Source organism: Myotis brandtii, unplaced genomic scaffold (genome assembly GCF_000412655.1).
Source record: "Myotis brandtii unplaced genomic scaffold, ASM41265v1 scaffold520, whole genome shotgun sequence".
In the NCBI taxonomy this organism is placed as follows: Eukaryota; Metazoa; Chordata; class Mammalia; order Chiroptera; family Vespertilionidae; genus Myotis; species Myotis brandtii.
The window spans coordinates 561,221-577,414 of NW_005369827.1; the positions used below are offsets into that span (position 1 = coordinate 561,221).

Sequence of the window (16,194 nt, forward strand, 5' to 3'; positions counted from 1 at the left end):
GGAACCTTGGCTTCCTCCATCACTGGAGCAAGCAAGCCTCATGTTCGCTTCAGCTGCGTGGCTGCCAGCCACCATCTTTGTTGGCAGTTAATTTGCATATCCTGCTGATTAGCCAATGGGAAGGGTAGCGAAGTTATGGTTAATTACCATGTTTCTCTATTATTAGATAGGATAGATTCTTAATCCTAGTCATTTTAATTTTTGCCATCAAGAAATCATATGAAAACAGAACTCATACTCTTCAAATTATAATTTGGAAATTTCAAATAATTTTTTAGTTAGGCCATCAAAGTCCTTTAACCTGCAATATAAGTTATAATTTATCTGAACTTTTGAAGACTGAACAGAGAATCAAATAAATTATTTATAGCATGGTTTTTTATGATAAGTTCATATTTTACACATCTTATAAATGAGCTATTGAACATAACCCATTTTTTAAGTAAAGAATGACTTGAATTTATATTTGCCTTCCTTACTTTAAAAAATGATCTCTTACACCTACATATAATGTTAGGAGGAATGTCTATTAATATGAAAACACTTGTGTGTTTTTTCAACAGAGATGCTGTGTTGACCAGAGAAGAGACCTCAAAAACAGACACTACAAAGAATATGTGTAGCTGTTAACTAACAGATGTCACATTCACTCACAATGCTTAAAAGACACACATATGATTTTAAAAGACAAAAATGAATGATTATACATTAATATTGACTGGTAGCATCAATTACTTCTATTACATTTGAAGGTTTTAAAGGGACTCGCTAGAAAACATCTTTTTAATGTAATAGTGATATTTCAAAATGTGTGTTCTCTTTCTTTTCAGGACTTCTAATAGTAGTCAGACATTATCATCCTGCCATACTATGGAGCCATGTTCATCAGATGAATTTTTCCAAGCCCTTAATCATGCTGAGCAAACATTTAAAAAGATGGAAAACTATTTGAGACATAAACAGTTATGTGATGTAATTCTAGTTGCTGGTGATCGCAGAATTCCAGCTCATAGGTAACTGTTTCTTAAATTTCTGTGTGTGTGAAAATTTTCTTGATGATTTAGTTATGTATGTTTGTTGCAGGAGAAATCAGTGGGTTCAGTTTCCCTGACACTAGTGGGGTTCTTGGGGTACCACTGGAACAAGCATTTCCATAGGCCCCCACAGGAGAATGAATGGTTTTTATTGGCATGGAATTATATTTCTCGGGTTGCAAAGTCCCCTGCCCCTTAACCCTGTCCTGAAAAAGGTGCAGCTGGGGCTCCAGCAGAGCCAAAAGCAGGGCCAGTGTCCAGAGTGTCCATTCCATGGTGGAGCTGGGTCAGGTAACATCAGGCAAGTTAAAGTCTATTAATCCATTATAGATTTACGGAGCCCACGTGGCTCTGGGCCATGTTGTCAAATGCAGAGGACCTGGGCGCCCTGCAACAGGAATCAGCCCAGAGCAGCAGGAGAGAGAGGCAAGAGGGAGGTTCCTTTGTCCCGGAGTTTAAATATTCAGGTTTCACACCCTTGCAGTGGCCGCACCTATTCTGGCCACTGACTTGTTCCCAGGTGTGACTGACAGGTAAACATCTCCCACAGCACCCAGACCTTACTGGGCAAGCATCTATTGTCCAGTCCCTTCCCCCAGCGATCTGTGGGGAACAGACTTGGAGAATGTTAATTGTAGCTTCCTAGCAAGGTTATATAAATGGCATGCCTTTATTATTTATCTTCCCTTAATTCCTTTCCTGTTATTTAATAACCAAGTTATTATAACAGTATCATGTTGTGGTAACTAATTCCAGTTGACTGTTAGGATAGAATGTTTGGGGGAAGGGGTTTATTTCATGGAATTTCTGTGCATATGAAATTATTATACATCAAATGACCCCAAAGGGTCACTTTCCCTCTGTAGAAGCACAAAAACAAAACACAGTAGCCTCAGATCAGTCAGTATTGTTTGGCATAGATTTCAGTTATTATAAGCAGCTTTCACCCTACCTAATTCTATGTATTAAATAACTTTAAGTAAATTCAATGGGAATTAGACCTGTGGGTATTCAGAAGCAAAAAAAGCTGATCAAATAGAATGGAAAAAACTGTTAAGAATTTTTAAATAACTGCAGTTATCCCAACTTTTGTTTGCTAATCGCCAAGAAATATGAAAATCATTGGTGCTAGGGAACAAAAGGTTTTAACAGAAATGAAGTATTATTTCTTGACATAAGAAAAAGAAAAAAGAGCTATTTAATAAAAAAACAACTCATTTTTCTTCTGATAATTCCATATCTCATTATTCAGTGTTAATCACTATTATGATCCCAAAGGCTTTTTTATGCCTTTCAAAATTAATTAACACTCTGTCCCAAAAGTTTTGTTAAACTCTTCAAAGTGGAAGTAAAATCAGGAAGAATGGCCTTGGTTTTATAGTTTTCAGTGACTTAATTAGCATGAGATGCTACTACATATGGTGACAAAAAGTCCACATTATAGGTATCAGTTTATTAGCATATTTTAACTTGAATTTTATAAAGGCATCTAAAATTCTGTATTTCCAAAGCAGAACTCATTACCTTACCTGTCATGCATATTATGTAAGCCATCACCATGTCACTAGGTTACCAAGGCAGGAAACTCCTAACCAGTCTCCTTCCTTTGATTCCTTTCCCCTACATTCTGTTTTCTACACAGCTACTCGAGTGATCCTTTAAAAATAGAACTCAGATTCCATCATTCCTCTGATCAAACTTTTCAGTGGCTCCTCATGTCACTGAGTGTGCTCACAGCGGCTGTGTGATCCAGCCTGGCATTACCTCTGTGATGTTCTGTCCTAGTGCTCTCCTTGCTCACTCCGAGCCACATGGACCCCCTTATTGTTCCTTGTATGTGCCATGCATGCTGCTCTGGCTTTTGGATTTTTGCATTGGCTGCTCTTCTGCCCGAATGCTCCTCCCAGATCCCTGAATGACTAATTCCTGCATCTCCTTCAATTATTTGCCCAATTGTCTCTTTCCAATGAGACCATCTATTTTAACCCACCTCCCACTCCCCATATTCCTTTACCTGACTTTTTCCCCCAGGGCACTTAGCACTTTTAAATGTACTATAGAGTTTATTTCTGCTGTTTATCAGTTTGTCTCCCTTCTCTCTAGAATGTAAGACTCGGTGGGAGAAGGCATCTCTTCTCTATTTTTTGCACTGGTAATATTTCAAGTATCTAGATAGTGCCCATTACTTACTAGGCATGCATAAGCATTTGTTTGGGGGATAAATGAATGAATAAGCAGTTCTCAAAAGAAGAAAACCGAATGGCCAATAAACAGTTAAAAAGATCTTCAACCTCACTAGCAATCAGGTGAATTAAACAACAATGAGATACCATTTAATACCTTACAGATAGCCAAAATTTTTAAATCTCTGACAGTATTCTTGGACCTTATTAAATTATTATACAATTCTGGTAGGGGTCTACATTGGCACAGCACTTTCTAGAGCAATTTGGCAAACATTAAGACTCAGCAACCCACTCTTGGGAAGGGAGGAGAATGGAATTAGAAACACCAAGGCAGTTTCAACTATTATTGTATCATAATCTCTGTGTTTTTTTAAAAAAATGAATAAAGTAAATCTATATAAATGTACTGATATGGAAATATCTTCAAAACATATTATCAAATGAAAATGCATGTTTAAAATCCTATATAATCTATATATATAAAAGACTAATATGAAAAGTGTCCCCTCGGGAGTTTGATCACTCACTATGACATACGCTGACCACCAGGGGGCGGCACGGAACAAAGGAAGGCCCCAGCTGGCCAGGCCTAGGGACCCTTCTGTGCACGAATTCATGCACCAGGCCTCTAGTAAAAGCATAATATGCTAAGTGTCTAATTGCTTGACCAGAATTGTATAATAATTTAATAAGGTCCAAGAATACTGTCAGATATTATGCGCACTGACCACCAGGGGGCAGACGCTCCAACCAGTGGGTTAGCTTGCTGCTGGGATCCGGCCGATCGGGACAGAGCAAGAGGGCTGGACGCCCTGGAGCCCTCCCGCAGCCCCTCCCCGGCCAGTCCCCATCAGCCCCGATCGGGATTGGGCAAGACAAGCCCCCATCACCAGCCAGGCCGAGGGACCCCACCTGTGCAGAAATTCCTGCACCGGGCCTCTAGTGTGTTTGTGTGTGTGTATATATAAAATATATATATATCCCATTTTGCTTATATGTGACTATTGAAAAGTCTGGACAGAGGCATAGCTAATGTAGAATAATTATTATTATGACAAAATATTATAGTTTGTAGTGTTGAAACAAAAATATTATAACTTTATAACAATATCATAATAATTTAAAATATCATGAAAGTTAAAAATAACTTGCTAAAACCATTCTCAAATGTCTTCCATATATTCACTACTAGTATGATTAAATAAAAAAACAGGTGATAAACAGAAATCAACCTTTATATTTCATCCCCTTTTTAATATATAGTCAATTTAATGCTGTGGCCTTGTAGCTTTTTTTTTCTAGATGTTATAAATCAATATTTAAGGAGTGAAAGAGTAAATCATTACCTCAGCAGAAAATTTTCAGTAATGATAATTTATTATTCAAAGGAAGGAACTAGGGAACTGAGCATAAAGCAAATAAAATGCATTCCCCAGTACCATGCAATTTCTATGGGTAACAAAGTGAGAGAGAGAGAGAGAGAGGTAGTATTTATTTATTTTCATCCCACTTAGAGTTTATTTCATGTGATTCTCAGCATGCAGTGTACTTTCTTGGGGAAAAAATATTTGTCTCAGTTCACAACATAAATTATTTTACAAATATAGAACTGTGTAGAAATAGCATTTATTAATGAGCATCAACTTTAATATGATCATTGATTTTTTTTCTTCTAATATGTCCTCAGATTGGTGCTCTCCTCTGTCTCAGATTATTTTGCTGCCATGTTTACTAATGATGTCAGGGAAGCAAGACAAGAAGAAATAAAAATGGAAGGTGTAGAACCGAATTCACTATGGTCCCTGATTCAGTATGCATATACAGGTAATATAAATTTAAAACCTCTTAGATTTATGTTATCTTATTAGACTTCAGATTTCTGCTTTTAGCCACAGCTAACAGTTAATTCTTCTATTATAATCACCACCCTTGGTGATACCTGTTTAAGTTAAAACCTGTATATAGAACCTTTAAAGCGGTTATCATAATTAAGCTTTTGAATGATATTTTTATCATTCATTTTATGGTGTTAATATAATAATTAGATCAATTCTGTATGTTTAGAATATTGCATTTAAAATTTGAGTTATATAATAGATATGTTACTAATTAAATCATCCTTTTAAAAGTCTTAAAAATGAGTTACTATTTGTTTATTTTAGCAGAAGTCACAAAGGGCAAAAATTATTTTATAGTTAGCACTCTTTTTTTCTTTCTGAATGTCTTAAATCATCTAGGTCTGAAATGCATGTAATGAGTTCTTATTTAGAATTATTATTCTTAACACCAATTAGTTTATAAACTGAAGTTAATATAATTCCGTAGTTAATGGAATTTCTCTTTATCATTAAGGTCGCCTTGAATTAAAAGAAGATAATATTGAGTGCCTGTTATCTACAGCTTGCCTTCTTCAGCTTTCACAGGTTGTGGAAGCATGCTGTAAGTTTTTAATGAAACAGCTTCACCCATCCAACTGTCTTGGAATCCGTTCTTTTGCTGATGCCCAAGGTTGTACAGATTTGCATAAAGTGGCTCACAATTATACTATGGTATGTGTTTTTTTGAAAAGCAGGAAAGCATATGCTCTTTGTCTTATTCTTTATTGTTGCAGGCTTAGCTACATGTTGCTGTTTTCCCATGGCTCTGCCACATGTTTTCAGGCTCAGGTTCACTGTCTAATCTGTTATATTTTCATTGGGTTATAAGGAAAAACACCAAGGAATATTTCTCCTGGATACATGAGTCAAGCCTTAAGTTTTCACAGTCACTAAAAAGCAGAACAGTGGCCTAGGACTGTTCCAATCAAGATTTTCACATCTGTTGTTTTTAAAGCAACATTTCCAGCAAACATTTTACTTGCATGAATTTCACAATTGTCTACATATTCACTGATGGAAGTTGGTGATAGTGATGATAGTGCATTGGTGCAGTCCTAGTACAGAATATAGGAGACTGAAGGGGAGGTTTTTTATCATGGATCAACCTCATTATAAGTAAGAAGTGTTCTTAGTTATATAGAAATATGTTGTTATTAATTGTATCAAATTATATGCTCAAAATCTGATTCAGAAGCCTGGAGCAGGGGTCCTCAAACTTTTTAAACAGGGGGCCAGTTCACTGTCCCTCAGACCATTGGAGGGCCGGACTATAGTTTTAAAAAAAAACTATGAAAAAATTCCTATGCACACTGCACATATCTTATTTTGAAGTAAAAAAACAAAACGGGAACAAATAAAATATTTGTATTTGCGTCTCGCCTGCGGGCTGTAGTTTGAGGACCCCTGGCCTAGAGGATAATGAGTACAGCTTAATTTAGGACAGCAAGAAAATAAGGGCATGTTGAGGGCATATTGTTAGGACCAACAACTCCCTGGTCTTCATTGTAGAGGGATTTAGGGAAGGGAGGGTTGTGGATTTTTAAGGAATGGCCATCTGTCCACACTTGGGTCTTTACTCTTGTGCAATGATTGAAGACTCTGGCTTTAAGTGCTTCATTTAAGGCAATACAGCTTCTAAGGGAAGAGAAAATGTGAGCATTTACATAACAAATACAGTTATCCATATTACTAATTTTTTCAACCTTTAAATGTTTTTCTCTACACTGTCCCTCACCCCCCATCCTTCTGTTGAGTTGTTTTGTCAGGCGATTGACAAGTACTTTAGGAATCATTCACTAGAAAAATAGAGATCTGGAAAAATTATAAGACCGAATATTTACAACTATCAGGAAGATTAATTCTATCTACTTCATAAGCTTAATGTGAGGATTAAATGAGTTACTAGAAGTTTAGCACTTAAAATGGTGATTGACACAGAGTATACCCAGTCAATAAATGACGTCATCATAATTGTCGCCACATTATATAGATTTACTCTTCAACACGGAAGGGATTTATGTGAGTGGACAAAAAGCACTCATACAAAAGCACAACCTTTGTGATTCGTTTTTCTCCCTGTGGTATAATTACTTTTCAGAAATGTTCTTGTTTATAATGGTCAAAGTGCTTCAAGTGAAAAAATAAGAGATTGTGCAACAGGGCAATACTATACAGACCTAGCATGGTGTTAGGTTAACATCTTAAAATAAGTCCTTTCAGAAGATTTAACCCCCTTCCATCTTTATTCTTCCTTGTAGAGTTCTCATTTTAACCTTGCATAGTTCTCATTTCAAGGTCAAATACTTTTTGGAATAACATGAATATAAATAAAATAAAGCTGGATTTTTAAACCTTTATAATCAAGTCATAATTTAAGTAAGATGTCTTTCCTAGGAAGGAGTTTTATTCACAAGAAATATTTAGGTCACTCCTGTTGTTTACAGTAGAGGCACAATTGCTGCTTTTTTAAGACTTAGACATAAATTAAATTCAAATTAGCTCAATGTTCTTAAAGCTCTTCTCATAGCCAAGAAGTTGGGGTAGGGTTTTTTTTTTTTCCTTTCAAGCCATTATTTGACATTATTCAGTTGCAACAGAGACATGAAATTGAATTCTAATAACAATAAGTAATTTAGAGGCAGATTGTGTGATTTGAATTGTTGCTATGGGAACTGAATGAAAGTGTATAACAAAATTCAATCTTTAATTTAAATAAATCCCTCAGTAATTTCATTTACTTAAAAACTATCCCAAAGGGGAAAGGCGCATAATGCTAGCAAGTGTTAGGTAGTATGATAGCTGTTTGTATCATAAAATGGATTCAAAATATGAAGGAAGTGTAATGCCACATTGTGAATTCAGTTGGCACAGTCAATAAATGGTGCATGTACTTTGGATGTTCCCTGATCCTGAATGAATACAAGTAGGGAAGGATGAGGAGTTCCTTCCTGTAACCCTAAAATCTGGAAACTTTTGTTCTTGTTCTGACTGCCACTGCACTTGACCCGGAACAAGTCATTAAACCTCTACAAAAAAAGTATAAGACTGGTTATGTCATTACAAAATTCTAATGTCATTATGGATTTATAAAATAAATATAAGCATTTCATTTTAAAACTTAAAATTTTGTTTTGTGATCTAGAAAACCTATAAAACCATGGAATTCTGCTAAAATACCTGCTTCAAAACCAAATACTTTTGAAAAGTACTTTGTTTAATAGTATTTCTATAAGTTTTTAAAAATTAAATTTTCGCTAAGTACAAGTTATACTAAAATGGAATGGACATGTTCTGAAATATATCAACAAATAATCAAAAGAATATTTATCCCTAGCTGGTTTGGCTCAGTGGGTAGAGCATTGGCCGGTGGACTGAAAGGTCCCGGGTTCAATTCCAGTCAAGGGCACATGCCTGGATTGCAGGCTCAATCCCCAGTATGAGGTGTGTAGGAGGCAGCCACGATCGATGATGTTTCTCTCTCATCGATGTTTCTATCTCACTCTCCCTCTCCCTTCCTCTCTAAAATCAATAAAAACATTTTTTTTTAAAGAAAAGAATATTTAGCCCAGCTGGTGTGCCTCTGTGGTTGAGCATCGACTTATGAACCAGGAGGTCATGGTTCTATTCCTGGTCAAGGCACATGCCTGGGTTGCGAGCTTGATCCCCAATGTGGGGCATGCAGGAGTCAGCCGATCAATGATTCTCTCTCATCATTGATGTTTCTATCTCTCTCTCCCTCCCCCTTCCTCTTTGAAACCAATAAATAAAAAATATATTTAAAGATTTTTTAAAAAAATAATACTTATATAATAGGTTTTTATCATTGATGAAATGCAATTAACCAGTTAACTGCCACGATATTTTGAATTTAATTAAAAAAGGTAAGCCACTTGCATAGATGCTTATGGTGTACAAATGGTTAATACCATGTGAAAGTATGGCAGTAGTTACATCAGTGTTGTATAAATGTTGACTATACCATACACTATACCTTTGAGCAATTAGAAATGTATTTGATTTCTTCAGAATCTCATCTAATATTTTAGAATAAACAACTTTTTATATATCTATATGATCTTTGTCCTTGAAATTTTTAATGCCTACTTAATAGTCCATTGAGTTATAACCCCTATAGCTGGACATCTAAACTATTTGCTAAGTTTTACTTTTATAAATAACTAGAGGCCCTGTGCACAAAATTCATGCACTCGGAAGGGTCCCTCAGCCCGGCCTGTACCCTCTCGCAGTCTGGGAGCCCTTGGGGGATGTCCAACTGATGGCTTAGGGAGTGGGCCTAAGCCAGTAGTTGGACATCCCTCTCGTAGCCCAGGACCCCTCGCTCCTTACCGCTCGCTGCTCCTTACCACTTAGCTCGCTGCTCCTTAGTACTGCCGTGGAGGTGGGCCATTGTGCTCACCAGCCGTGAGCCTGGCTTCTAACTGAGCAGCCGCTCCCCCTGTGGGAGCACACTGACCACCAGGGGGCAGCTCCTGCATTGAGCGTCTGTCCCCTGGTGGTCAATGCACATCATATCGACCGGTCGTTCTGCTGTTCAGTCGATTTGCATGTTAGCCTTTTATTATATAGAATAATAAAAAGCCTAAGCAACCATTATGGTAGAACGACCAGTCAGTATGATGCGCACTGACCACCAGGGGCAAATGCTCAATGCAGGAGCTGCCCCCAGTGGTCAGTGGGCTCACACAGGGGGAGCGGCCACTCAGCCAGAAGCCAGGCTCACGGCTGGCAAGCGCAGCAGTGGTGGCGAGAGCCTCTCCCACCTCCGCAGCAGCCCTAAGGAGCAGTGAGCCGAGTGGTAAGGAGCGAGCAGGCCGGTGGTAAGGAGCGAGGGATCCCAGATTGTGAAAGGGACATCCCCTGAGGGTCCCAGACTGCAAGAGAGTGCAGGCCAGGCTGAGGGATCACCCCCATCCCACCCCCAGTGCACGAATTTCGTGCACCGGGCCTCAAGTATAGGACAATACAGATAAGCATCATTAGAGAAGCATCAATTTCCTTCTCTCGTGAATTATTTAGTAAGGATTAAACTACTAGTGACATAATTGGGTTGAGAACTTCAACATTTTTATAGTTCTTGCTGTATGTTACCAAATCATTTTATAATGTCAGTATACAATGGCACAGAACAGTTTGCTTGAAGCCATTCCAGAACTGAGGTTTTATTAAAATATATTTCTGAAAATGATAACCAGTCATTTAAAATAGATTCACTGTGGCATCTTTAACAAATCATGATGAATTGAAGCAATTGAATTTAGTTAACTATTCATGTATGGTTTTCCTCTGAAAAATTTTTATAGAAAAGAATGTTAACCCTAGATATATTTTAGATCAGTACCTAACTAGGATTATTGCATGCTATATGGAAAATATAATTCTCATTTTAATTTAGGAGATAATTATTGATAGTCCTTATCTGTAGCTCTAATTTAAACAGCCTTAGCTATTTTACTAAAATTCTGTGTGCTGAGACAGTCATAGCACGTTAGGAAGTGTAAGAAAAACATAAAGAGACCATATGTCTAGCATTTGCATTTAAATTACAACTATATAATCAATCCATGCGCTAAGACTTGTAAGCTTGTATACCAGAGAGTACAATTCCCTTCTCTTCAGATTGCTTAGTACAATAGCCTAATAAAAGTCATTCTTTCACATCTAAGGGCATTCCTATTGCCCATTTCAAATTAAAAAGAGCCTGATTCTAGTATGTGGCCAGGGCTGAGTCATCTTTAGTATAAGGTCCCGGAGTCCTAGTACATTCTTGTACTTTGGCTTTTTCTTATAGACCAATAGAACTTTGTACGTAAGTCAGATTAGAGGAGATTAAAGTTTTCAAACTAGACTTAAAGTCCTGGGTGGTCTTATAAATAACATTAAAACACTCTTAAAGGCCGGTGTGGTTTTAGGATAGTCCTAAGGACACATACTCTTCCCCAGGCAGTCTGAGAAGACTTCTGCGGCCCAGGGAAATCTAGCCAGCCTGGAAACCATTTCTGGGTAAGAGAAATAGCTTCACAGCTCACCCAATATTTGGCTCCACTGTTGGCCAAATTCTATGGCAACCACAATTCTAAACTAAATTTTAATATTAGCCTATCTTACATCTCATGTCTAAATTCTTTTATCTTCCTTTGAAAGACATGCCAAAATTATTCCCTAACTTGAACTAAGCAATACCTGAAGGTCCCACATCCATTTTTAAAATGTAATAAATGATCCAACACTTTAATTCTACTTAATATAGAAATTAAAAGTTTAACAATATGATTGTAGTTTAAATTGTTTTTTTTTTTCCTACTATGTTTCTTTCCTAGCAAGCAGTAATAAATTGTAAGGAAGGTCTAAATTATAAACTATTTTGGCATCAAATAAAACCAGTATTGCACAGGAAAAAGAAGAAAAAAGTTTTGTTTATATGATACTTATTTTCTCTCTAGGAACATTTCATGGAAGTAATTCGAAACCAAGAATTTGTATTATTACCAGCCAATGAAATTGCAAAGCTCTTGGCCAGTGATGACATGAACATTCCTAATGAGGAGACGATATTGAATGCACTTCTTACTTGGGTCCGTCATGACTTGGAACAGAGACGGAAAGATCTCAGTAAACTCCTGGCTTATATTAGGCTACCTCTTCTTGCACCACAGGTAAACAATTTTTGATTATTTAAAAACAATGTCATAATTTCAACAAAATTTGAGTATTCACTTTATGCTAATTACATTAATATATACTTGTGTCTAGGTTTTTTTCTTACTATTCTATCCCATAGGGTTATTTTACGTATATTCCTATTAAGTGGGGTTTTTTAAAAAATATTTTTTATTGATTTCAGAGAGGAAGGGAGAGGGAGAGATAGAAACATCAACGAGAAAGAATCATCCGCCCTGACCAGTTTGGCTCAGTGGATAGAGCGTCAGTCTGCGGACTGAAGGGTCCCAGGTTTGATTCCGGTCAAGGGCATGTACCTTGGTTGCAGGCACATACCCAGTGGGGGTGTGCAGGAGGCAGCTGATTGATGTTTTTCTCTCATCGATGTTTCTAACTCTCTATCCCACTCCCTTCCTCTCTGTAAAAAATCAATAAAATATATTTAAAAAAAAAAAAGAATCATCCATCTGCTGCCTCCTGCACGCCCACACTGGGGATCAAGCCCACAACCCGTGCATATGCCCTGACCTCAGGTAATCAACCCATGACCTCCTAGTTCCTGGGTCGATGCTCAACCACTGACCCACGGAGGCCAGGCTTCTATTAAGTGTTTAAGTGAAAAGATAGTGAGCTAAAAAAAATTTCTGTTTATGTTTAACCCAGCAGATCTGGCTCTGTCAATTAAATAACCCAATTGCATCAATTAAGTAACATTGTTGCTTTGAGGTTAGTAATTTTATTTGACTCAGCTACAAACCTATCCTAGAAATTGAAGAATTAGTAAAGCTGCTAATAAAAGGAACACTAGATCCTAAGAACCAGAAAAGTTATATTATTTCACTTGCCACAGTTAACTATTCACTAAATGCTGGATTTTGATGATACATAAATTAATGAGATATGATAATAGTTTCAGCTCTGAGATTCTAAAACCCTGTGACCTAACATATTCACACACCTCAGTTTCTTCATCTGTCAAGTGGAGATAATATCCTCTCTGACCATCTCACAGGATTATTCTGAGGATCAGAAATAATGATCTGTGCTCTGTGAAATAAACTGTGCTATAAATAGTGGTACGGAGAGATCCAAGATGGCAGCGGACTAGGTGGCTGTTACACTCACCTCCTCCCAGGACAGACTGGAATTACAACTAAAATACAGAACAATCAGCCTGAATAACCAACTGAAGACTAGCTGGTTAGAAGTTTTATAACCAAGGATTTACAAAAGAAGCCACATCAAGATGTTAATGGCAAATGGTACCAGATATTAGGTAGACATATTGGTCAATGGAGCAGAATAGAGAGCCCAGAAATAAACCCATGCCTTTATATTCGACAGAAGCAAGAATATACAATGGGATAAAGACAGTCTCTTCAATAAATGGTGCTGGGAAAATTGGACAGATACATGCAAAAAAATGAAATTATACCACCTTCTTACACCATACACAGGACTAAACTCAAAATGGATTAAAAACTTAAATATGAGACTCAAAACTATACAAATCCTTGAAGAAAACATAGGCTGTAAAAGCTTGGACATTTCTCATAGCAGTATTTTTTTCTGATATATCTCTTCAGGCAAGGAAAACAAAATAAAAAATAAATGGGACTACGTCAGGCTAAAAAGTTTTTGTACAACAAAGAAAACTATCAAAAAAAATGAAAAGTTATCCCACTGAATAGGAGAACATATTTCCAATGAAACATCTTATAAGGGTTTAATATCCAAAATTTATAAAGAACTTACACAACTCAACACCAAAAAACAAATGATCCAATTAAAAATGGCAAAGGACCTGAATGTACACTTCTCCAAAGAGGACATACAGATGACCAATGGACATATGAAAAGATGTTAAACATCACTAATCATTAGAGAAATGCAAATTAAAACCACAATGAAATACCACCTCACACCTGTCAGAATGGCTACCCTATATAATAAAAGCCTAATATGCTAAGTGTTCCATTGTCCATTCAACCAATCAAAGCGTAATATGCTAATGATATGCTAAAGCCACTCAACCGCTCGCTATGATATGCACTGACCACCAGGGGGCAGACGCTCCAACCTGTAGGTTAGCTTGCTGCTGGGCTCTGGGGATCAGGACTGAACGAGATGGGCCGGACATGCCCTGGAGCCCTCCCGTGGTCCTTCCATGGCTGGCCAACCTCCTGCATCCCTTTCCGGCCCCAGTTGTGCACCAGTGGAGTCCCTTGGCCTGGCCTGCACCCTCTTGCAATCCATGACCCCTCAGAGGATGTTGGACAGCTGGTTTCAGCCCGATCCTGCTCAACGCGGGAGCTGCCCCCTGGTGGTCAGTGTGCTCCCATAGGGGGAGTGCTGCTCAGCCAGAAGTCAGGCTCACGGCTGGCAAGCGCAGTAGCGGTGGTGGGAGCCTCCCCGCCTCCGTGGCAGCACTCAGGATGTCCAAGGGGAGCGGGCCTAAGCCCGCAGTTGTACGTCCCCCGAGGGCTCCCAGACTGTGAGAGGGCGCAGACTGGGCTGAGGGACTCCCCAAGTGCACGAACGTTGTGCATTGAGCCTCTAGTCATCAATAAAGCAACAAACAATGCTGGCAAGGATGGGAAGAAGAGGGAACCCTCATGCACTGTTGGTTGAAATGCAGATAGGTGCAGCCATTGTGGAAAATAGTACGGAGATTCCTCAGAAAGTTAAAAATGGAACTGTCTTATGACCCAGCAATTCCACTTCTAGGAATATATCTGAAGAAACTGGAAGCATATCTATTTCAAAAGAATATATGCACCCCTATGTTCATTTCAGCATTAATTACAGTAGCCAAGATCCAGAAACAGCCCAAGTGCCCATTAATAGATAAGTGGATAAAAAAAGCTGTGGTACATTTACACAATAGAGTACTACTTGGCTGTAGAAAAGGAGGAAATTTTCCCTTTTGCAACAGCATGGATGGACCTGGAAAGTATTATGCTAAGTGAAATAAGCCATAAAGACAAACACCATATGATTTCACTATGTAGACTCTAATGAACAAAACAAACAAAATAGAAACAGACTCATAGATACAGAAAACAGACTGATAGCTGTCAGAGGGGAGGGTGATTGGGGGGCTAGGTGAAAAAGGTGAAGGGATTAAACAAAAAAACAAACAAAAACTCATAGACACAGACAATATTGTGCTTACCAGAGGGGAAAGTAAGGTGGGGGGATGTTGAAGAGGGTAAAAGGGGAATAAATGGATAAATGGTGATAGAAGGAGACTCAACTTGGAGTGGTGAACACACAACACAATATACAGATGATGTATTATAGAACTGTACACCTGAAATCTATATAATTTCATTAACCAGTCTCACCCCAATAAATTCAGTAAAGTTAAACTAATAATAATGGTACGATTATTATCACTACTTTACAATTGAGAGATATCTAGTTGGTGTATTCAAGGCAATTTAGTCATAACATATTTACATGCAAAGTTTTCCCTTTTCTACAATTTTGACTGGGATATACAGAAATTTCCTCTGCATACTTTGCTGTGCATTTTGAGGCCTTGAATAGAGAAAAGGGCCTTGAAAGTAGAGCAAGAATGAGCTGTTACTGCTCAACTTTTTATTGTTGTTTAAAGTGCCATAAATTTTGTCCTGTTTGTATTTATCTTGAGGATTCTGTATTATTTCTAGCTGATGTGAACAAAAGTTGCTGTTTGCTTTCTACCTCACAGAGGCAAAAACCAGTGCTGTTGCTTGATAAGAAAGACCTTCCTCTTCAGAGAGAACGTTGTATGTGTTCATATGAGTGAAGTGCATGTATTTCTGACAATTCAGGAAGAATAACATCATAAAATACTTCTCTCAAAATCAGATTTAAAGAAGAGAGTTATATTTTACTGATACCTAGCAGAATTTTTTTTCTTATCCTTTTTAGATGAGAGAATATATAACCTAAAAAATTAGATTTTAAATATAATCTGGACAATTAAGTAGCCTGACAATTTACTTCAGTCCAGCTGTTTCAAGTATTTATGGTACTATTTTGCATGACCCTAAGAGACCTTCAGATTTTCTGTTATCCAGGATACTGCTGATAATCATAGTCTTAAGATCTTAGACTTGAAAGGCACTTTGAGATCATTTAGTCTAACACCTAAATTAAGTAACAAACCAAAAAAGTAAAACCATATGATCAAAATCACAAAGTGATTGCAGAATCACTTCTGCATTGTAGTTTTATTCGGTTTTCTACTTGACTAATATTATCTACACTAATAAAAGAGAAACATGGTAATTAGCGTACGACCGCTACCCTTTTCATTGGCTAATCAGTGAGTATATGCAAATTAACTGTCAGCCAAGATGGCGGCCGGCAGCCAGGCACTGAAGCGAGCACGAGGCTTGCTTGCTGCAGACTCCAACGTTCCCCGCCTCA

At 37.7% G+C, this 16,194-nt stretch overlaps 1 protein-coding gene across 1 annotated transcript in view; it reads left to right on the plus strand.

The window, feature by feature from the left end:
* Positions 1-16,194, plus strand: part of KLHL5 (kelch-like family member 5) — a 55,284-nt gene that overhangs the window by 14,901 nt on the left and 24,189 nt on the right. Inside the window, exons 2-5 of the mRNA XM_005877440.2 lie at positions 831-1,013; positions 4,908-5,044; positions 5,573-5,769; positions 11,559-11,771. Coding sequence (XP_005877502.1) covers positions 831-1,013; positions 4,908-5,044; positions 5,573-5,769; positions 11,559-11,771 — 730 coding nt within the window. The remainder of the gene's footprint in view (positions 1-830; positions 1,014-4,907; positions 5,045-5,572; positions 5,770-11,558; positions 11,772-16,194) is intronic.